Source organism: Ptychodera flava, chromosome 10 (assembly GCF_041260155.1).
Source record: "Ptychodera flava strain L36383 chromosome 10, AS_Pfla_20210202, whole genome shotgun sequence".
Classification (NCBI taxonomy): domain Eukaryota; kingdom Metazoa; phylum Hemichordata; class Enteropneusta; family Ptychoderidae; genus Ptychodera; species Ptychodera flava.
The window spans coordinates 41,626,051-41,649,973 of NC_091937.1; the positions used below are offsets into that span (position 1 = coordinate 41,626,051).

The 23,923-nt window shown below is 36.6% G+C and overlaps 1 protein-coding gene across 2 annotated transcripts in view; it reads right to left on the reverse strand.

The window, feature by feature from the left end:
• Nucleotides 1-23,279, reverse strand: part of LOC139142824 (probable ATP-dependent RNA helicase DDX10) — a 48,520-nt gene extending 25,241 nt beyond the window's left edge. Inside the window, exons 1-3 of one of the 2 annotated variants that reach the window (XM_070712987.1) lie at nt 23,111-23,279; nt 19,943-20,134; nt 19,200-19,358 (exon numbers count right to left, since the gene is read on the reverse strand). In XM_070712987.1, the coding sequence (XP_070569088.1) occupies nt 19,200-19,358; nt 19,943-20,134; nt 23,111-23,254 (495 nt within the window). In that variant the 5' untranslated portion in view covers nt 23,255-23,279. Of the gene's footprint in view, nt 1-19,199; nt 19,359-19,942; nt 20,135-22,862; nt 22,974-23,110 lie in introns of those variants that run through there. The other variant, XM_070712988.1, reaches the window with a different exon arrangement.
• Nucleotides 23,280-23,923: the final 644 nt, after the last annotated feature.

The following is a 23,923-nucleotide window of genomic DNA, read 5'->3' on the forward strand; positions in this document are numbered from 1 at the left end:
TAATCCATGGCATATGCACAGGAGCCGACGCAGATTGAACTATACATGCTCATATTTATATTAATACTTTCATATCTGTACCAAATATCATTATTGGACAATGAAACATAGTTTTATAGGGACCTGCACTGCTGTGACTCTTTAATAAAAGCGCATTTTCATCTTCTTCTTGCTAAATTATACCAAAGTACAAATATCAATCTTGTAAACAGGTCATACAGGTAACAGTATGCAATGTCATTCAGCTGGCAATGATGGCATTGGATATATACCAGTATACACACACAGGTAAATACATGCTGTGTTGACAAATTAAACACTAGGCATTTCAACATGGTTTTTGAAGTAGCACAATAACTCTATTTTGCAAGCAGAACACAGAGAATGCAAGATGCATCAACATTTACAGCAAACAGAATTCAATGTAAAATTCCTTGCTCAAAAAAGAAATAATTGGCAAAATCAGCAACATAAAATATATTGTTTCCCATCCTCTTATATTTCTGTGTTTATTTTGAATGCACATTGCCAGAGAACCAATAAAGAAACCAGAAAACAGTCTGCACTGTTAGTAAAAAGTTCAAACTGTATTACAAGAAGTAGGTCAAGTGAAAGTTTTGATGGGAGTGACAGTTGGCACAACCCTGGCACGTGAACCCTGATCTTTATCACGCCCTGGACAGCAGAGGGGCTTCTCTCTATGTCACACTCATTAAACATGCAAATTTGTTATAAGACAAAATACACTAGGCCCCGGAACCTGAATTATCCGGTGATGATCCTTTCAGTTCTGTATTGATTAATGAACTTCAAGGACATACCAGGAATAGGTTACGTAACATGGACAACTGACCTACGTCAAAAATGTCCATTGAAGAGATAACTGTATACTGATGGCGCATTACTTAGTGAGTTATGTAAACATACATAACTCCCACGTCAGAAAATGCCCCTCTCTTGTTTATACCCTTCTATGACATATTGCACATAGTAACGATGACTCCGCCCACACACAAAATAAAAAACATCAAAGTCATTCCACATTTCCAACCAAATTTTTTGTTTTAATTTCTCTCGAAATCAATACTTGCCATTTCTAAACCTGACCACTTTTGCGATTAATTTTGACTTTTCTATGTGTAGTATTCAATTGCTAAAAACAGCTAGGAAAATAAGTTCTTTTTGCAATTGAATATTTTCCTGTTTACAAAAAAAAATATACATGTTTTTATGCATTAACTGTACATAAGTGATTATTATAAAAAGGCAATCAGAAAAAGTTGATGATGAAATATACATCTAAAATTTTAAGGCAGGTTCATTTTTGTACAATTGGTACATCGATAGAATCCCCCTTGCAAACCATTACAACATTATTGGACTCCATATCCTTTACATGTACAAACTGTTCACAAAGACCCCGGTGAAAAAAAACCAGATTGCACTAGGACAAGCCCCTGGGATCGTACGGAGTGACCAACGGAACAAAGGACAGATGAACCACAAAAGGGGTGACACTTGGAAACAAAAGACTTGAGGAATTCAATTTCTTGATGAAAAGGTTTCACGGAATAGATCTAGAAGATGGCAACTGTTTCTCACAGGTAAATCTGAGGCAATATAACATGGCCATACCCAATCTACAAGATTACATTGTAACAGTTGATCGATCAGCTTCTGCATGTGTATTAATTTTCATTCCACACTGTCAGCCAAACTAATTACAGTGCGCCAATTATAATTATATTGCATTCATCTACACTCAGTCACCAGTTGTCATGATAGCGTTGGGTGCGCTATTAATCACAAACACTGACTTCTGCAGGTTTATGGTTTGGGAGGGATCATGATCTAACAATTGCTGGAATGTTTCAGACACATCAGAGTTTTCCCGATCAAATTGTTACAATTTACACCCCTCAGCTCTTTAGCACCAAGATGAAATAAGCTGACAGATCCAAAACTGATTAAAAATCCGTTGTCATCATTAACTGTTTTGAACTAGTGACCTAGATTACACTGTCATCCATGCAAAAAGGGCCAGATCACCCTTTCACCATGAAAAAGCCAACTAACCTTTGTACAGAATGTAATGGTTGGAAATTTCTGCTAATTAGCAAACAGGCTCTCTTTGAACAAAAGGCCGGTGGCCTTGGGCAATTAGCCAAAATCAATCAACCTCTAATATGAATATTCATGAGATTTACATACAATTAAGAAGGGTCATCGGTCTTTAGGTTGTTGGCTTCAGGTCTATAAATATTTTGAAGGTCAAACAGGTCAGGCTTCAAAAAGGGCATTTAATTTGGACAGCTTAGTCATCATTTGGTCAAAACTTTGAAAAAAATCTGAAGTTTTACTGTACATGGTAGTAATGAAATTGAAAAAATGCTGTGATAGAAGTATTTGGAGGGAAACTCATTAATTTGAAAAAGATTTGAGTCTTGGAAATGGTTATCAAGGACAAAAATGAAGAAGTTATCACCAGATAACAGTTTACTAAAGGTGAAATTATCTTTAAGATGACAAAATTTCTTTAACACTAACTTTCTGTTTTGTACAATGACACTAACACTTCAACCATTTTCACCATATTTCACTTTACAGATCTAACCCTGATATTAGAGAAAATCGGTTCGCAGCAGCAATTCGTGGTTTTTTGGGGTGGAGTCCTTAAACTCCATCATCTTTGTAACCGGTCTTTGTGCAGTCCGATGTGAGATACTGTTTTTTTCATTTTGCTGGCTGAATGTCTTGGAGACTGTCAAGTCTGAAAATTCATTTTTGCTGATTTATAAAATGTCAGATATTTCCTGGAAGCAACTTCTTTCAATTAAACAGCAGTTTTGTGAAAAAAACTGGTGAAAGTCTATTCATCAAAGGCACGAGGCTTATCATGTGTAACTTAGAAAATACTGATTTGTTTTTACGTATTAAAAAAAGTCCAGTTTTTTTCTCATTTCACTGATGATGTAGTCTGAGTAATTTCACAAATGGAAATCAACCACAATGAAACTTGAGTAAGGAAATTATTCCAAGCTTAGCCTTTGTGTATGACTAAGTTTGTCTCAGCTATATTACTGTAGATGTCCACAGTGACATACTTTCAATAATTATCCCTCAGTAGAAAAAGAAGTCACTTTGATGACATCCTGGTCAGTGTAGGCTGCAGTAGATCATCATCCAGGGTTTTACAGGATGTGGCCAACGTTAAGAATCACCCTAAGTGATCTTCATTATGTCTTTCCTGATCACGCTGATTTCCAAGGATAAAAATTACCTTACATCACCAAAAAATCCCCAGTGATAAGATTTAAAAGATAATGACAGTCTAAAAGGATCAAACTTTCCACTTGGATGATACCATTTGTCAAAATATTGGGGGTGAACATGGTCAGTATAGTCTGTCTGATGCTATTGATTTTTTTCCTTTAATTCGGAATGGTGAATTTCGAATTGTTGGTTTCACAGACCAGGTGAAAGCAATGCACTTGTACATAAAGAATATAGACATCAATAGAAAGCTAGACTGCTGTATTGCTGGATTTATGTTGGTACAGGTCCATGCACCATCTCACACTGAATGCTGTGCTCAATCCCTGAAATGTGCAATGTATTTTTACTGGTTACAAATTAGCAAAACTGAGTAACATCATTAAAAACTAAATGTTGTCAAAGCTTTGATAAAAACAACACAAAATGACACACAGCACTACAGCTGAAGCATGATGAAGGAAAAAGTTATGAAAAAAGTAAAATTTCATCATGACGATACTACCAAATTGATATAACTTTGAAATTATACAAATTATCTTAGTAATAGAGTTTGAACACTGTTCAAATTATTCAACATCAAATAGATCAGAGTTTGGCAAACCTCAAAACAATGAATGTGCTCGAAAGATTCTTGACAAAGTGTAAATTATGAGCTCACACAGAATATCCTCATGATAGGTTTAGAAGGTGTTTCTTTGTAACTTTGTCACAAAGGTTTATGGTAAATTTTAACCAAAACGTTGCGTGGGTTTGCATGTTACGGTTTACTGTCTCAGTATGATTGACCACACTGGGACTATTTGCATTGAACAGGTCTCTTTGAGTTTAGCATAACGCATCTGATGCTTAAACATGTCCTTCAAGGCAGACGGCGTCTTGAACCACCCGCCATGTTTCCTATTGAGATCTATTCACGTCTACTTTAATAAACACCGGTAAGCTTGTCAAATAGGACAAAGACAGGTGTCCCTTTTTACGCAATTGTATTCAACACAACAGCTTTACTGCCTTCTTTTGTACACTAATGGGCCTCTGGGCTCTTTAAAACAACGGCGCCCTCAACAGTTATCTCCCGCCTTCACTGTTTCTGCAATGAAATCCACACAATGGACAAAAGCAACATAATTCACAGCAAGAATGTACCAAAAATTCACCAATCTATGTATATAGATGGATGAACCATTTCTTTACATCTTTGTAACCTCCCCTGAGGAGTACTGAAAATATTGACAATCTCTTTGGCCTTGAAAAAAATACCTTACAAAACACCCAGCTCTTACAAAAGGCCTTATATGGTGTGTTTGCTGCAGTTGGATGACAGTTATCAAAAGTTTTCTCCGAACGTATGTAATATTTCTTCTAAACCCGACTATGACTTGTTATATTGCAGATACCCTAATAAAACTGGGAATGCTGTAAAATCTAAAAGTTGAATGCCCTTTACAAAACCATTGTTTTGATAGTAATGCCCTACATCTGCACCGGATCAATATCACAGTTTGGGTTGTTGGGGATGGACACTTAGGATTAGATATGCAAATGAGCTGATCACTGATTGGCTTCACAGTGTTACTGGTAGAATGCCATCACAAATTTTAGTACGGAAACTTTTGTTATGAACCATTTCTTTACATATTTGTAACCTCAAGTGAAACCGGCCAGTTGAAAACAATAAAAAAGATAATTTTTTAACAAAGTTGGAAAACATCAAGGCCTTTGCAAACATAATGGTAACACTGGGGAGTCTAGTACCTCTTTTTCACAGAGATAGAGGGCCTTATTTAGATAAGCTCAGTGGATGCCAGTTGCCATTGGAGACCACCAGCCTTACGACTCATCCACTTACTCCATCAAGGTTACCGATACAACATGTTGATGACGTTCAACTTTCTGATGTAACATATGAATCACACTTTGGAGGACTTGTTGCATGATGGACATGAGCTGATCAGCTTGGTTTTACGTCACAACATGCAATGCCTAATGAATTAGAATTGTGTGTACAGGAAATAAACCATACGGTGACGTACTTATAGATATGCTTGACTTGTCAGCATTGTGGACCATGTGATTCCAAGGACTGTGTTGAAAATGTACAAATATTATATTGTGAATATTTTCCAGTCTTGGCATTTAGACATCCATGCATTTCCTTGTCATTTGGTATCAAAAAACACAGGACTGTGACAAAACCATGAAAATATCTCACCCAATACACGGGTGAATCTATCGATGCAAAACAGTGACAGTCATCAAGGCCAGTAAATGCAAAACGTTTGTTTGATATTGCTTGATTCGTCAAAGGAAACTTGCGGAAGTTATCCAATGAACAAGGCATGTTCACACCAGTGTCAACTATCCAGTCAGATAATGATGTATTGCTGACATGACAACTGCTAAACACTTACATTCAATTCACATTCCTTTTTCTCTTTCACTGTTCATGGAAGCCCATTCTTTTAATTGAGGTGGCTCGTGCCTCAAAATCGAAAGACTTACACTTTTGCTCAAACTTTCTGTAAGAGAACTTTAAGCTTTTCCCTTTTGCAGAATAAAAATCAGGGGTCACCATGCAAAGTTTGGTACACAAGTATAAAATTACCCATAATGCCCCAACATTTGAAATTCAAAATTGCTACCATCCCCGTTTAAACTCTATGGGGAAAAACAAAAAAATTTGGATTTTCACAAATTTTCACCGAAATAAGCCAGTGAAATTTTTATTCACTCTGTGAGCTTTAAAACAAATCCCTACAAGTGGTAGACCAAAAACTTATTGTAAAAGTTTGAGAGCCCAAATATCTGTTCCCAGCAGCATTTCTAACTTACAATAATGTAACATTATTGTAAGTTACATTAACCCTTGACTACCAAGGCCAATGTATTCCTATATACCAGGCCCCTTATGTAAATATTGATAAAATCTAGGGTGTGGTCATTGCATGAACACTGCTTAGAGTAAAAATTAAGGAAGTACCAATAAACCATACATTTTCTGAATCAGTATGAAATTTCCCACTTTTTCATACATAAGTTTTGTATTTTCAGGTCACGTGACTGATCACATGACACATCATGTGACCAGAGTTGGCAAAGAATATGAATATTTGAAGCATCAGGACATGTTTTGAATCCATAAAATGACGTAAATTTGAATACAGTTGCAATTTTCATGGCATTGTCTTTACATATATGTAATAATAACTACCCTTTACTTTATTTATAGATGTACTTATTTAAGATTTTTCTCACAAAAGGCAAAGAAAATGAACCACAAACATTGGCATCTGACATGATTCTATATTTGAAAATCAAAACATTTTATATTTGTAAACACCTGCTTTATGTCTTCCTTGCAGAAACATGCATCTAAAATGGTTATGATTTATCAAAAAATAATTCACAATATTTAACAAGTCATCGTTGATGACACAGTCCCCACTTGTTAATGGGTACTTTGATTACAGGTCCTCAGAGAGGATAGAGTCTCTTCATTAGGTCTGTGATAAAAATACTTTTGAATAAATTCGCTTGATACATGTCTGAGTCGTAGTTCAAAACATGAAAAAATCATAATAAAATTGCCACACGGTGGCCATATTGGATCGTATCACAAAACAAATGAATTTGCATATGTATGACATAGGTCAATGTCCTTGTACCAACTTGATTAAAATCGGTTGAGATATGCCTGAGTTATGGCTTTGTACATGAAAAAAATCATAACAAAATGGCCGCACAGCAGCCATATTGGATTGTATCACAAAACAAATTAAGGTGCATATATATGACATTGGTCAATGTCCTTGTACCAACTTTGAATAAATTCGCTTGATACATGTCTGAGTTATGGTTCTGGACATGAAAAAACGTGATAAAATGGCCACACAGCGGCCATATTGGATCATATCACAAAAAAAAAATCAATGTGCATAGCTATGACATTGGTTTATGTCCTTGTACCAACTTTGAATAAAATCTGTTGAAACATGCCTGAGTAATGATTCTGTACATGAAAAAATCATAATAAAATGGCCGCCTGGTGGCCATATTGGATTGTATCACAAAACAAATTGACGTGCATATGTATGACATAGGTCAATGTCCTTGTACCAAGTTTGAATAAAATCGGTTGAGATATGCCTGAGTTATGGCTCTGTACATGAAAAAATCGTAACAAAATGGCCGCCTGGCGGCCATATTGGATCATATCACCAAAAAAATTGACATGCATATCTATGACATTGGTCAATGTCCTTGTACCAACTTTGAATAAAATCAGTTGAAACATGCCTTAGTTATGGCTCTGTACATGAAAAAATCATAATAAAATGGCCGCCTGGCAGCCATATTGGATCGTACCACAAAACAAATCGACATGCATCTGTATGACATATGAAGTAATCCTTGTACCAAGTTTGAATGAAATCGCTCCAGGCATCTCTGAGATATCTGCGTGAACGGACGGACGCACGCACGCACGCACGCACGGACGCACGCACGCACACACGCACGCACGGACATGACCAAACCTATAAGTCCCCCCGGACGGTGTCCGTGGGGACTAAAAATACATTTCAGGGAACAACATATCACATGACCAAACACATGACCAGTCATGTGACCAGTCATATTGATAATATGGCTGCTATAAAATTTCACTGGCTTATAGTAAAAAATTGTATTTCCTCTAGTTTCATTCACGAAATAGCTGTTAATAGAAACATATTTACATATAAATCATTTGTTTTCAATAAATAAACATTTCATTTCATTAAAAAACAAAACAATAAACATCTTTGCGATCGTCCGTACTTCTGAAAACTGTAAACAATCAGCGCGACGCTTCTGTGATCAGCCTGACCTTTCAGGGTCGAGGTCATGGGTCACGACATTTGCTTCCGGATTTTGGCCATACTCGGACGTACGGGGGCGCAATCACATTCAGGCCAAATCGGAATACATCAATCTTAGTCACGCTGCGTGCCGACGCCGAAATTACGGGAGTTTTAGCGACAAAAACGAAGCAAATACGCCTATTTAACTGTGCCGGATATTTCCGGCACTCAAGGTATATGGTAATTCAATATGGCGCCGGATATATCCGGCGCCATAGGTAGTCAAGGGGTTAATGTAACTTAAAATTAATAGCATGATTGCAGGTCATCCTACTTAATAATTTGTGTCATCCACGATATCATTCAAAGATAAACAAACAAATGACAGCTCTTTCAGCAAAGCTGCAAAACACACTAAACTATGAGTATGATACTGACAGATTGTTTTTTCCACAACCCCTGATTTTTCCATAGTCTAAAACTTTAAGGATTTGACGCTCTCCAGCAAAACAAGGACATATTAACAATGAGGGAGCTCAATGTGAGATACACCAAATACTCTGGTGATAAAGTGAGTGTTGAAAAAGAAAGTTTTCACCAATTTAATAAACTGCCTAACAAAGGGAAAATATATATATCACCTACAACAAGAAAAAATATCATGGTTTTTTTGTCGGATATCAGTTTTTTTGACACAAAGTTAAACTGAAGAACCGCTAGTTCATACCTATGACATATTACAATTTAATGTAATCTTCAAGAGTATATTTCAGTTCGCAGTTTATAATAGAAGTAACCTAAAACAACAAGGTTACAAGCATCTGGAATAGAGGGGCCATGTAGTCTTGTAGAAAAACACAGTTGCAATAGAGTGTATGTGGTCTCACACCTAGAGACACTCAACCCTTTTTTTTTTGTCGTATGAAAAATACCCTCTGAATGTGACTATGCCATCTAGAAAGGGCTGATTTCCAATTGCCTGTCTTGGATGTTAGTTGCATACCTCAGTGTTTACTGTCAATCAATTCACTGCCTTCATTATTCTATACTTGTACATCTGAATTTCAAGGCCATTGCCAAATATCACAGCAATTTAGTAGAACAATGGGTACTATGTTTAATTTCTCCAGAAATGAATCTGGTGAAGAGTTTTCCATCTGTCAAACCTTAATTATCAACAACATGGATTACTACTGCAGGAACAGTAAGACTTCATCAAGATCACATGATGGGGGGGGGGGGGGGCAATCCACCCATCCCTTCTTCTATTATCCTCACATACAGGTCCAACATTCCCAGTGCAATTGTAACAAACCTTTGATAATAAAAGATGAAAAACAACTTGATACTATATTTGCATGAAATTACATAGGTAATGGACAATCCCCCTTCCAACCGCCCTCTATCAACCACATCACTGAAAGTGACTTTGATGAGACGTGGAAATTTAAGTGCGGGTAAAGTCAAGGGAAGGATACTGTTTCCTTCAAAGAAATGATGACTTTGCACTGGCTACACAGTGGCAATTTAACAAAGTCAATGTAGCAATGACTTTGTGAGTTGAACAGTGGCAAATGTTCCTGAATAGATCCATTGTGTGATTGTACCAATAAAACAATAAAACTGAGAATCTGCAACATTAACAATTGACAAAAATACTGTTCTTTTTAAGGTAAAAAAAAATTTATAGGGCTGATATGGACATTAATTTTGCACAAGATGTTAACTCTAGTCTTTTATTACAAATCTCAGCTGTAAGCATGAAAGATGTCTTGATTTCATTTCCTGTTCTGGTGATTCAAAAACAGAATTTTAAATGTTTGGAACAATCACTTTGCGATTTCAAGTATGAAATGTCCTTATATAGCTGTCAACAAATACGCTGAAAAATAACTCTCATTAATATCTAGTGTTCTGAGTAACCAACAATGCGTTGTTTTAATCACAAGGAAATGTTCAAATCTTTTTAGTTTTTAATGGCCTTGATTATTTATAATGACATAAAAATAAAGAATGTACAGGTTAACAAGTACACCTTTTTTGAAAACAATTCTTAATTATTTACTATAGAAATAAGAGCAGAGTACCGGATATGTGTGACAAGAGTTGATGGTTGGATGTCAAGTTTTGAAGATGAAAGATGTATGTACATTAAATACACTTTTGATTGCAAATTCTGTGCTTCAAGGATTTTTGAAGCAAGTTACGAAACACTGATTGATAATAATGATGCAAACACTGTCACTCAGAGGAAGACCTTGTAAGCATCTGTTTGTTTTTTTTCCTGGCTGATGGCTCATCAATGTTGTTGTCATGGTGACATGGTTTGTTGACCTCTCGGCCATTCACCTCATTGTATTGTTGTCCGGCAATAGCTGCAGCAAGGTATCAAACTAGCGTCCTTGGGAAAGACCTCCGCGTTTTTCTTTTCAAGATACCCACCCACTGTAGAAGGCCTCTGATGCCGCAGAAGTAGGTGATGTTTTTGTTAAGTGTTTCTTGCAATTTTTGCCGGTTCAATGACAATTTCAAATCAAAGAGCACGCTATCCTTGTACAGTTTCAATGATCGATATGGTGATATTTTACCAGGAAAATGGCTGCTCTGTAAAAATTTCATCTCTACCTATCCTGTCATTTGACAATGCATACTGAGCATGTGCAGAATATAAATTGTTTTGACCAAGTGATATCATTATTTTTAAATGCATTCGTCGACATGAATCAATTTGTATGTTTGAGAAAGTTTTCATGAAAACCATTTGGTTGCAAATTTTACTTTTAATCATCTCTTGTAAAGTTGATAGCCTTCATGTGTGTGCTGTATTATATAAATGTAACCATACTTTTTAGAACATTTCTTTTTCACTTTGATAATATTTACATTTGACTTCAAATTAGTGACATGTTTTTTTCAATGTGGTAACATTGCCCTTACACTTTGGTGACATTTGTGTTTCACTTTGGTAACATTTGTGTTTCACTGCGGTAACATTTGTATTTCACTTAGGTTACAAATTGGTGACTTTTCATTTTCAACGTGATAATATTGCTGTCTCACTTTTGTTAACATTTCTATCTCTGTCTCACTTTTGTAACATTCTGTTTCACTTTTGTTAACATTTTAGATTTATCTTTTTGAAATTTCTTTCACCTATACGGTATTTTAAAATCACCTCAATAACATTTTTGCTATTTCATTTCAGAGTTTTCTCTATTTAACTTCTTGAAAATTTCTGCTATTCCTATTTTTATGTTACATTCACATTGACGTCTGTACAGTTTGATTGCTTTGATATACTGATGAGAACCATAGCAAAATGATTGGGTATGGGTTATTGACCCATGTTGCATTGACCATGACATCTGTTATAACTGTAAATCATAGACTATCACAATGTGTATCACAAAGCCATTGCTACATTGTTGAATTGCCTCTGTGCTACTCACAAAGTCATTGCTACATTAATGTACTTTAACTTGCCACTGTTTACATTGCTACTTGTACTCTATTAAATTGCCACTGTTCACCTTACAAAGTCATTATTGCTACATATTTTACTTTGTTAAATTGCCACTGTTCAACTCACAAAGTCATTGCTACATTTACTTTGTTACATTGCCACTGTTCAACTCACAAAGTCATTGCTACATTTACTTTGTTACATTGCCACTGTTCAACTCACAAAGCCATTGCTACATTTATTTTGTTATTAAAAATATCACACCTCCTGATTGCTATGGTGTCAGTGGAAAACAGATGCCAATGCTGTGGTGTTATAGCGGTGCAAAAACTGAAACACACACAAACATGCGACCAGAAATACATCTAATTCTTTCTACACTGCTGCACGTACTTTTGTTTGTATCTCAGTCCATTCTAATTTGTGCTGTAACCATTAATCTCTCTGTATCATCAAATCAAGTCAAATCACTTCTGTGGCATGCATAACAAACCTTGAGATTCTTCCAAGACTTTTATCATTACAGGTACCATTTCCAGAATTTTCAACACCATCAAATCGCTGTTTCAAAATCCTGTGTACTTATTTTCCAGGAATTCACAAAATGTGTTTGCAGTGACTCAGTTTTCCATGTCTTAAAAGCACTGTCAAAGATTTGAAGAACTTTTTGTGCATTTTTTGCAAACTTTAAACACAGATAAGGATCTCCTCAACAGTCTGGGACACACTTCGCAACACGTATTACAAAATGCCAGTCAAACATCCTACAACATACACTAGCTTAATTTGCCAATACCAAGACAATGTTGTATTGCATGCGCTAATGCAGGTGGAAATTTGTCACATTATTGAAGTTTTATACATACAGTTGTTTGCCTTCTATTGTGTGACAATTTTCGTGTACATATATTTTGTAACTGTACATGGTTGCTAGTACGGATAATTGTTGTACACACACACTTTTGTACGTGAAACTTTGAAGTCTACAGCTTTCTTCAAACTTTTGGGCTTTGAAATATGATTGCTACTCATATGTAATAAAACCTACCATTTCACAGGTACTTGATGATGTGCGTCTTCTTACAATTTCAGACACTACTTTGAAATACAAGAGTATGCATGGTTTTTTAAGATACTCAGTGCCTGGTTTGAGATGTGGCAAAAAGAGTGTCCAAGTTGTAATAAAATTATGTGGCTGTTTGCTTTTACTGAGACAACCACCAAGCACTGTTCTTTGGAATATGAACAGGAATCACATGTCCTGAAATTCCTTGTCATATATCTCGAGCCAAATTAATATGTAGTGCTATGGGAAAAAGTCCCCTCACATTCGTGCAATAATTTGCTGTATCACATTCTGCTGCTCTTTGTCAAAGTATGGACACCTGCATGCATTTCTGAACTACTTTCATTCTGGTTGCTATGCACATTGCTGCTATGAAAGTTCCATTCTTACACAAACCAGCACAGAATTCAAACAACATTCCTCCATTCTCATCACAGCAGCAACAGAGAAGTTGGTCGACATTCCAACAGGCATCAAGTATAAAAGTGTGTTACTGTTGATCCCTGCTGATTTTGAAAGATGTGAAAGTGGACAGAAAGAATATATTATGAGCATCATTCTTTGTTAATACACATATGCTTGAGTTCTATTTACAGTTAAATGATGTCATTATGTATCTTAGTCTGTGACAGGCTGCAGCTATTGCTTTTCTGAACAATCACAGCAAACAGCAAACAAACTTTCAATACCGCATTGTTATGTCCAAAGCTGTAATTGAATATTATTCTAAAAACATAATTATTAATCTTTCCCTAGGGTATATGATAAAACCTTTTCATCCCTGATATTGGTTTCGCGGTCATATAGTGACAAACAGTTCCTCTTGAACTCTAGCCCTTCAACCATACAACTTCCGTCTGCCAAAAAAATACCAGGACTGTAAGGATTTTTTTATCAAAATCAAAGTTACTGAAGTATTTTAAAACTTTGCTGATCTTGTTTGCATTTCTATGATGTCACACTCTATTGCTATAAACTGTATTCACATATAAATAAATAAAAAATGTCCATTTTGTATAAAGAAAATTACACATTCCCAAGCAACCATTAGCTTCAGTATGGACAGCCAAAGAAACATCTGAGATGGAAAATTAATATGGGAAGACAAGTAGAAAGTTGGGATAAACTTTATGATACTCTGTAAGAATTAAGACAAACTTGGAAGGCATTATGAGGATAAGTCTGACAAAGAACATCCAGCAATACAATGTGAAATGAGTGAACGAGAGGAAGTTTGGAATAGTTTGGAAAATCTGGGCGAGGAGTCAGGATTGAGTGTAAGCTTGGGGAGACTAGCTGAGCAAAATGAAATGGAAAGTGGCAACCGATCAACACATGCCTAGGGGGACAAGCTGTGGATGAGGATTACCTTGAAAGAACAAGCTGAGAGGCTCTACTATGGCTGAAACTGCAGCTGAGCATCTTTAAAAGACCACCTTACGGAGATTAGTTGAAGATAATTTGGACTCTTGCAGGAAATGTGCATGTCCTTGTAAATACTCAGATAGACATAATTAATTCATAAAGGGCAATGTCAATTTTACTAGTGGAATACTTCAACATCTTTCTATAAGCACACACAAAATTTCAAAATTGTGCATGTATCGACAAGCTGATCAAACTTGATTGTTCAAACATTGTAGTAGAGTAAAGCAGAGAACAACCAAACAAGGACTTGAATGAAACCAAAATGTATATTTTTGGATACTTCTGACAAACTGATTGCAAAAGGCTATCTTCGGTTAAAAACTGAGTCGTCACTTTTGTACAATGTTACCATACCAAAACAAGAATTAAGAGATGTCTTGTTGCTATGGTAACAGACTACATTATGATCTATCTACAATTGCACAAATTCTGAGAAATAGTATTAATATTTCCACTATCAAACTTCTTTTTTAGTAATACCAAATAAAATGACAATTTTTGTTGGAATTTTTGATGTCTGTTAAGATAATCCTCTGAAAGGAAATCCATAACTTACTATATCTGTAATTCTGGTACTTTTGAATCAAGGGACTGTTTTGAAACATGAACCACTTGTACCAAATTACAAAGGGATACGCTGTCTTTCACACCCGCACAAAACACACATACTGACATCAATGACATTTTGCTGCTCTTTGTTTACCCGTTAAACCATGAATGTCTGTGCAGTATGTCAAGTACATTATTTGCTCCAATCATGGTTAGTTTCCTCTGACGCTTTATCTCCATCAAGGAACTTTGCATCAAATGTAAAAGAGACAGAATAATATATGTACTTGTCTTTTGATCGAGTGGACCTGAATAAGAATAAATTTACGAACCAATGCAAAAGGCAATCTAATCAGCACTTTGAAAAACTCTTCTAGCGAGCATTACCAAACATATCTAATAAGTAGCTAATTTTATCATAGGTTGAAGAAATCACAGCATCCTGAAAGACTTGCAAATAATATATTTAAGGAATTATGTGAGTAGTTTTTGCAAAGTTTTGACCAAAAAAAAATATCTTAAAACATATGATATGCAAAATTTGTGCTAACTGTAGTAAACCTACTGGTGCACCTCAAAGCCAACAAAATTCAATACACAATATATTAACCACATCATCAAATTTGATAAGTACTTTAAGAGTATACACAGTGTATCACATTCTAATTCATTTGCATATTTGAGAGAGTGTGTTCATTTGCATGATGTCATATCTTCAAAAGATGATGCACCTACACATCAAAGGTGGACACGGTCAGCTTTCATACAGACAGAGACATCAAAACTTCCTAATCTCTCTCTCTCTCTCTCTCTCTCTCTCTCTCTCTCTCTCTCTCTCTCTCTCTCTTTCTCTCTCTCTCTCTCTCTCTCTCTCTCTCTCTCTCTCTCTCTCTTATGTAATGCTAGTGTGCAATGAGTGTGAATATGTTTGAATAATGGTGTGTATTAGATAGATATATAGATAGATAGATAGATAGATAGATAGATAGATAGATAGATATAAAGGTAGTAGGTATGTATGTAGGTAGATAGATTGATGGAAGGGTGGATGGCTGAATGGATGGAAAGATGATGCATAGATACATACATACATACGTACATAGATAATCAGACAGATCAATAGACAGATTGATAGACAGACAGACAGACAGAATCTGACTACTAAAACTTCACCAATGTGTAACCCTGTACAAATGAAATTACAATAAGGCCTCGGACTCCATGATTTGTTTCCTTTTCGTTTGTTTAAAAGGTTTCAATCAAAACAATTTTTGAAGGTGAGTTTTGTAGTAAACAATGACGGTAAGGTTAATTTCTCACGACATGCACACTTTATGCAGTGACCGTCCTCTGATCTCATGCCTGTAAGTGGAGCCATTGAAAACTGCAAATCATGGTTTGGTTTCTGATATTGCTGGCATCATTAAGATTACTTTGTTGGTGTCTTAGCGTGCTCTCAAGAGGCCTGTTAATATTGCAATAACAGGGTCAAAAATCAGTATACACTGCCGGTGATTTTAGACTTTGTTGCACAAACGAAAATTGTACCAAATAATTGTCAAATCCTATTTGAGATAGCTATGCGTAATTGGAGGTATAGAACAAGGTGACAGAGAAATTAATGTTTTTTAGCATGCATGCAAATTGGCCGTGCTCAAAACACCTACACACAAAATGGCATTGAAGAGAAATGTAACAACGATATAATGAGAGAAAATGTAAACAAAAGTGGAGACAAATGAATGAAATGCATGAAGAAATAATTATTGATTCATATCATTTACAAAAGAACACATAATTATTATACACAAAGTGTCTGATTTATAACACCTGTATGATCACAAACTTGACTTTACAAATGTAAGCATCACAAGCAAACATTATACCCTTTTACTGTGAGACTAAAATGGTAGAACCCCATTGTTTTCTATAGTGACACTGGGACTACTACATTAGAAGGTGGGGATGAAAAACACTACAGCACACAGTATTCCAGTTTTGAAAATGAAATCAGTGACAACATCGAGGTCATCATGTTTGCGATGACCATGGCGCAATAACACAGGATAAACAATTCCTGGAGGGAGCTTCCTTAAAGGTTTCACAACCATTTCTAGTAATAGCACATGGACAAGGGCAACATCACCTAAATATCATACAGTTCACGGTTTTACCTACAAACACAGGGAATACCGATTCATTCAAAGACTGAGACAAATACACCACGTTGTATTTAGTCAGCATTATCCTAAGGAGTTACATTTTGATTTATTCATTACATAGGACACCCTAACACTAGCATAATAATCACCAAGGGAAGATTGGGCCCATTATTCTACAGGTACACCCAACATTGTCTCAAAGTCCTTTCATGTTCAGTTCTGTGAGTAACTGAAAAATAAAATTCAAATCTCTATGTCAACTGTACGAATACAATACTAGTACAAACAGAGAATTTTATCTGTGCAGATGTTGGAGAAAAATTTCATACCACAAGATTTGAAAGAATGTTGTGTATTATTAACTGCACAAATCATTTTTGGTCTACAGTTTATTTCAATCAAATAAACAATACAATTAAGTTTGAGAATATAACACATTGTAAGTTTGAAGATTGATTCTATCATAAAATTATCTAAAAGCATTTTGCCAGCACCATGAGTAATTTTTGTCTGTTTTAAAGGATTTGACTTTCACTTTATGACAGCATATGGAAATCTCACCCAATGTATGAGAAGTAATAGAGGAACAGGTGTGTCATATGAAAGTGAAACTAGACAATTACACTCAGCAAACCTAAACCAAAGCGATGTGACTGCCAACTGCAATCACTTATTTACCTCTCAACCTTTTTCACATCTACAGTCTCATATACCCGTTCACAGAGACAAAGTCACACCACCACTACATTGACCTAACTTGTACGTCGGTGTTATAAAGGCTGTCTGAATGCTCGGCGGTGGCCTAGTATTGGACCAATTTTTTTGTCCTGATTGAGGTCTGGGGCCCACTGAAAATCCAATTCAGCCAAGATTTCCGTGTGTGAACGTGTTACGCCAGCCCTGGTCCCAGATAATCGCCAAGTTTGATCATAGACTTTTTTAGGGTCTATGCTTATGGTTTGATCATCAAGTTTATATTTACCAGAAGTTTTCAATCCAGTCCTTATAATTCCGTGTACAGTGAGAACGACATTTTCTCACCAAGTTTAGCTCTGCAAAGAAGACCATGTTGCCCAATTCACAATACTTGCACTACTGAGAGACACACACGCAATACACTGATTATTTCTGATAGAAAATTTACTGGTTTAAGAAACAAAACGGGACGTCCTTGATCTCAAATCATAGTATTTGCTTATCCTTGTTGCACATACAGAAATACCATTCTAGGTGCCTGGGAACAACATTTCCCCTTGTTGGTCCTATAACTCTGTATGGGTCATGTTAGCTAAATAAAGTCAGACAGGATAGACAAAACATGTCAGTAACAAGTATAATAATGTACAAACTCTCTGATAAATCATGATTTAAAGCTGAAAACAACAACCCGGTCACCTCTATCTTTACCAGGTCAAGCTGACCCGCTGAGTGGAAAGTTTGCTCCGAGAGACGTAGCCTTCCTATCAGTTGATTATTATTGCCTTAGTTGATTATTATTGCCTTCATCAAAACGTTGCCTGATTAAACAGAAGCGATCATTGTTTTCAGAGCTAAGTTGGTGAACTACTTCATGTCATGAAAAAAGAAATTGGCTTAAAAAATCATGGTACTAAAAAGATTTTCGGTGAAACGTGCTGTCAGACAAAGTCTGTAAAATTCACCATTTTTATCTAGGTCAAAGCAACAAAAGTCAGAAAAAATTCTAATTTTTCTTTGTTTTACTTCAAATGGTAAACCCAGTCCCCCTGCTCAATACATCCATTTCACATTTATTAGTCAAAATATGTCACATGGCACAGGTTTTAACAATCTTGTCTTGGCACTGAGAAGATGAGCCTGGCAGGAAAAAGGGCCAGACAAATTTTATAAAACAGTCAGTGCTTTTAAATCAAACAAATCAGAGTGAACAGAAGTAACATGGCTTGTTTTACAATTCCAAACAATTAAAAGTAGTACGTAATGGAGAACAAAAATCAAATACATATGGGTTATTTCAATTTTTTTTTTGTCATTTATTTAATCCATGATTCAAAAGGCAAATACCTACTTAATAGATGAGGTATCAACTGCCAATTACAGTGCTGAGTAGATTGCCTTTCTCAAGGACTGACAGCAGGGTTCTCTGCAGGGTATTTTCAAATAGTAGGATATTTTCAAATAGCCATGACAAATTTGCACTAATTTACATATCTAATTTAAATATCAAATTTACATATCTTTGCTTTGTTTGATGAACACCATGTATCAGTCTCAAACGTCACCATTCTCTGATAGCCAGTCAGCTATTCTGGACTTACCCAGGCCTAAGACTCTCCATCTTCAAATAATGAGTCAAGTACCCTACCCACTGTGCAAGGACAGATCCTTCATGTCACCGGTTTCACAGACAAATACACATTTCCATTGTTTTCACTTACCTTGCCACCGATTACCAATCCAGCTGAGAAATCATGTTTCTTGCCAATCTTACACAGCACTTCAAACGTCTGATACGCGAGTTCTCTGGTCGGGGAGATGACCAACGCTCCGAGTCCATCAATACTGCTGTATCGGTTCCTGTACAAACATTCTAAAACCTTTCACAAACAAAGAAATCCTTGTTATCAAAAGTTGTGACTACAAGATGGATATAAAAAGTTGTAGTACTGGTAACGTATGGCTCATTAGTGGGAAGTAATTAGTCAACACTTCCCTGATTTTATGGAAAGAAAGTTGAGGTTGATTTATCGTCCAATATTTTTTTGTTAAAGAAATTCATCAAAACACCATTTTGTTAAATTTATAAAGGTCTAAAATCTTACTTTGATATCATATGTCAAAAGGCCATGAATTTGACATCTGGTTGTTCTGCTGACGAAGGTTTTAAGTTGACATTTTGAAAGTAAATCTGTTTGTGTTGAGATTTAAAGTTTGCACTTTATGCAATACAAAAAACATCTTTTTTCAGGAATAATACAAAACTTTCAACATAAAAGATCTTACTGATTTACTTATAAGTATGATGGCTTATGACCTTCAGTGGTCAAGAATCAAATGATTTCATTTGTTATAAAGTCTGGTCAGAGTTTCTTCATCCAAGAACAATTATCAGTGCTATGATGTCTTGAAAAAAGTCCAGCTGTTCATACAGATTAGTATTTCTTTTCATTACTGTACTTACTGGTATGAGGAACGCCAATGTTTTACCAGAACCAGTCTTTGCTGCACCAAGAACATCCTTTCCTTGAAGAGCTAGTCCTATCGTCTCACGTTGTATTTCTGTTGGAACCTCGTATTCCGCCTCCATCAATGCTTCTTTTGTCTTCTTACATAATGGAAAGTCATCAAATTTTTCTATTTGGTTTGAATCGATCTTTGAAGAAACAACAGAGGACCACATTATATTTGAATGAAAATGACAAATTGTAAATATGAGGATTGCGCTGTATGGAATTTTAAAGCTTAGAAGCAGTTTGTCTTGCCATGAAAATCCACACACTTTGATCTCCACAGTTTGAAAAACAGGGCTAATTTACATAACAATACCAAATTTGCATATTCTTTTTCTATGAAAATGTATTCTTTTGTATAGTTAGTAGCATATGACTGCTCAAATAAAGAGGGGTGACCAACCCTTCAAAATTACAGATTCTATTAGTTACAAACATATAGCTTGTGCTCCCTTTGTTCTCCAGTATTAAACAGTTATGGCCAGTCTCTCATTACACACAAAGTTGATCGGTGTTCAATTAATCCACAGTGATCTCATTTTTTCCAGAACCTCTCCATAGTTTTCGGTAAGATTGGGAAAGCAACACCTTACCTAAATGACAGGAGAGGTTCTGTACAAGGTCCTTTCAAGTTGCTCCAGCTGCAGTACAGTAGCTCTACATTTTGCCTGAGGTTGTGGTTTGGACAGCAACACTGGAGTAAACTCCAAAACCCAGGCCTAGTCAAGCCTAGCCAAACCCTCTACAGTATTAGTTAGAGATCAAAAATATCCACATGTCTGTATGATTGCATATACTAGTTTTGTGTATTTATATTGATGCAGATTAAGATTTGCGTCCAAATTTCCACATGCATTTTGACCTATTTATTGATCATTCAATGGAGGTAGTACTGTGCTACCTCCATGATCACTGATTCTTACATATCAGCGGCAATTTCATGAAGATCGAAACATATTGAAGACTACTCATTGATTGACAAGATCTAATCAATGTAAGTGATTTTTCACGAATGCTGACACTGATCATGAATCTCAAGTTCCAGCAACATGAGATGCATAGATTACATGTCTGATTTTCAGTCAACTTGTAGCTTTGCCTCTTTACATATGACCCCTATCACAAATCTATCGCAAGGGAAAACAAACAGCAAAGCCAAACGCAATGCTCTGATATAATAGGACCATGTTTTCTGAAGGAAAAAGAAACTAAAATGTTTCAAAATACTCGATCTCTGGTAAAACAACGGGGTCTCTCTTCAACTTTAACTTAGCTAGTAATTACACATATTGGTGCTGTGAAGTTGAAGAACTCAAGAGTTCATCTGTATCACATGCCCCATTGTTGGTCTGTGTTATCACGATCTGGGGTTTTCATAGATTGTTGCATGAAGGTGAAAGTGAGTACGTTTTTGATTCCTAACTTAGAGTGTTCAGCTAGGCTACACTAGCTCGCGCTAGCCCAGGGTTTTGGAGTTTGCTGTCAAACCAGTAGTTCTGATTTTGCTGTTCAATCCACAACCGTAGGCAAAACCTCAAACTACCTCACTGTACTGCAACTTAATGGCCCTGTCACACCTTGGTGATTTAGCCAGCGTATGCCATTATATGAAAAATTTGGTGAATACACCGGCATACACATCAAATACGTTATGGGTATTAGCTTTTTATAAGTTAAGAGCACGCTGAAGCACACTGGAATATGTCATAGTATTGTGAGGTCATCGAAAAGTTTTGTCCATGCGCGTCGAAAAGTTATGTGCATGGACAAAACTTTTCGACGTATGCCAGCATATGGTTCATACGTCCCAACACACACAGGCCATAAGTTGTAGGTAGGTTATGCACTTGTTGACACACATTCACACACTTTACTAGAAAGTTTCTCATAAGTCGAAATAAGTCGAGATAATTGTTTAGCGTACCAAAACGTATTTTTAACCTATGAGTACATTATGAATACACTATGTATATGCCCCAAATTGAAAAATACATTGTTAACCAGCATTTTAGAGAAATTTTGATACGTCGGCATACACTGGCTAAATCGTCAGGGTGTGACAGGGCCCTTACGCTGCTACGTTACTCCATGCTCTATAAAGAAATGTAACAGGACGCCTGAAGATTAGTGGACACATCTTTGGCAGCGAACTCAAAGGGATTTTCTTAGGAGGCTCTAATTTGTCAAGGGGGGACCAGCGGCCCCCCTCTGAAATGGTGCCAGTCACAACTTTGAGAATGAGATGTAGGTGTAGTTAACGAGGTAGACGTACACAGAGATTTGAAATGGATGTGCTATAGAGTTCTAAACTTCAGTAAACTCTCCTGGGGTACGAATTTAGCGCATGTGCACCTAGTGATTACGTAATTTAGCCACAACACAAGCAGCTGGGTCAGTGGTAGCTGCAAAAAATTGTAGCTCTACGGTGAGGCGGTCGGTGAGTTTTGGTTTTTGCGACTTCGCTCACCAGAAGCGCTACGAGGTCGATGGCCCTGGGGAGTATCATATAAGCGCACCCCACTCGACCAGGCGTGTTGATGTGGAATGCAACATATTTACTGCATTTGGTCATACCGATTTATCACTACTGAAGACTAAACAGTACACTGCACTAACTTTGTCGTTTATGGGGTTTGGAATTTGTTCAAACACGACGATCGCGTTCTGAAAACATTGACCATGGGGCGTCGGTGTTTGTGGGTGCCGCCATTACCGGAAGTTGGTAATGACGGCTCCCAGAAATGTTTCGGAACGCGATCTGGTGAGCGAAGTCGCAAAAACAAAAACTCACCGACCGCCTCACCATAGAGCTACAATTTTGCAGCTAGGTCAGTGGGTGCTAGTTTCAGTTGTTTCCATGGAGGTAGCTACCTCAATGGATGCTGCAGTATAGAAGCCCAAGGCTTTGTCTTGTGCCAGTGGTGGGGTTTGATTTTGCCATCCAACCCACAGCCGTAGGCAAAACTTCGAACTACTGTACTACAGCAATCTCAACAGTTGTTTCGGAAACGTGCAATTAAGAATTATGCAATCACACGTGTAGCGTACTACACAGTACACTACGGAGATCTGGATGGGTGAACACTGATGATATGTTCCTTTGGCTGTCATGTACTTACAGTCTCGTATCTTTTCTGGATGAACTCAATCTCTTGCTGTTCAATTTCTGCTACTGTTTTCCTCTTAAACTTCTTATTCTTGCCATGTTTGTTCCATCGTTGATACTTCCGCTGATGATCACGATACCCCATGCGCGCCGCCATCTTTAAATTACCGAATGGAGCCCGAATACTTACGAAGGCCCGAAAGTCGCTTGCAGATGCTCTTTTGTCTAGCTGGAGGTCACCGTCGACTGTTTTATTCCGACATATTTCATCAATCATTTATCGATATCTTTCAGTAATTCTTATCAAAACAATGAGCAACGTGCACCTCGCACTTAATTTTCGTCTATCCAAAAGCGAGAACAACTTGCTATGGTCATAAACGAGCGTTCTTTCAAGTGTTTTAATACGTACACAGTGAGGACAAGGCGCGGCAAGCGTCTGGGACAATCATCAAATAATACCAAAAAATGCACAGCCGAGTAACATACGCACACATGCTTATGATAGTTGAATATGCATTGGCATATCGTTACAATTTATTTCCACAAACTGACAGGGGATCAGTCCGACGAAAGTGAAACGGTCTTCTCGGGTCATATTGAAAGCAATGACTGCTAAACTGGGTATAAGTTAATTCGTAGACACGATGCAGTCGATATAGGCCTACTGCTAGACAAAGGAAACTACAGTCGATTGACCTTAATATCTTCCCTTCAATGGCCCTTTATGTATTTGGCTTCATTTCATAATTACAACTTTATGAATTTGGAACGAAAAATAATGGCAATAATACTAAATAAAAGTGGAAAATGAAAAACATTCACC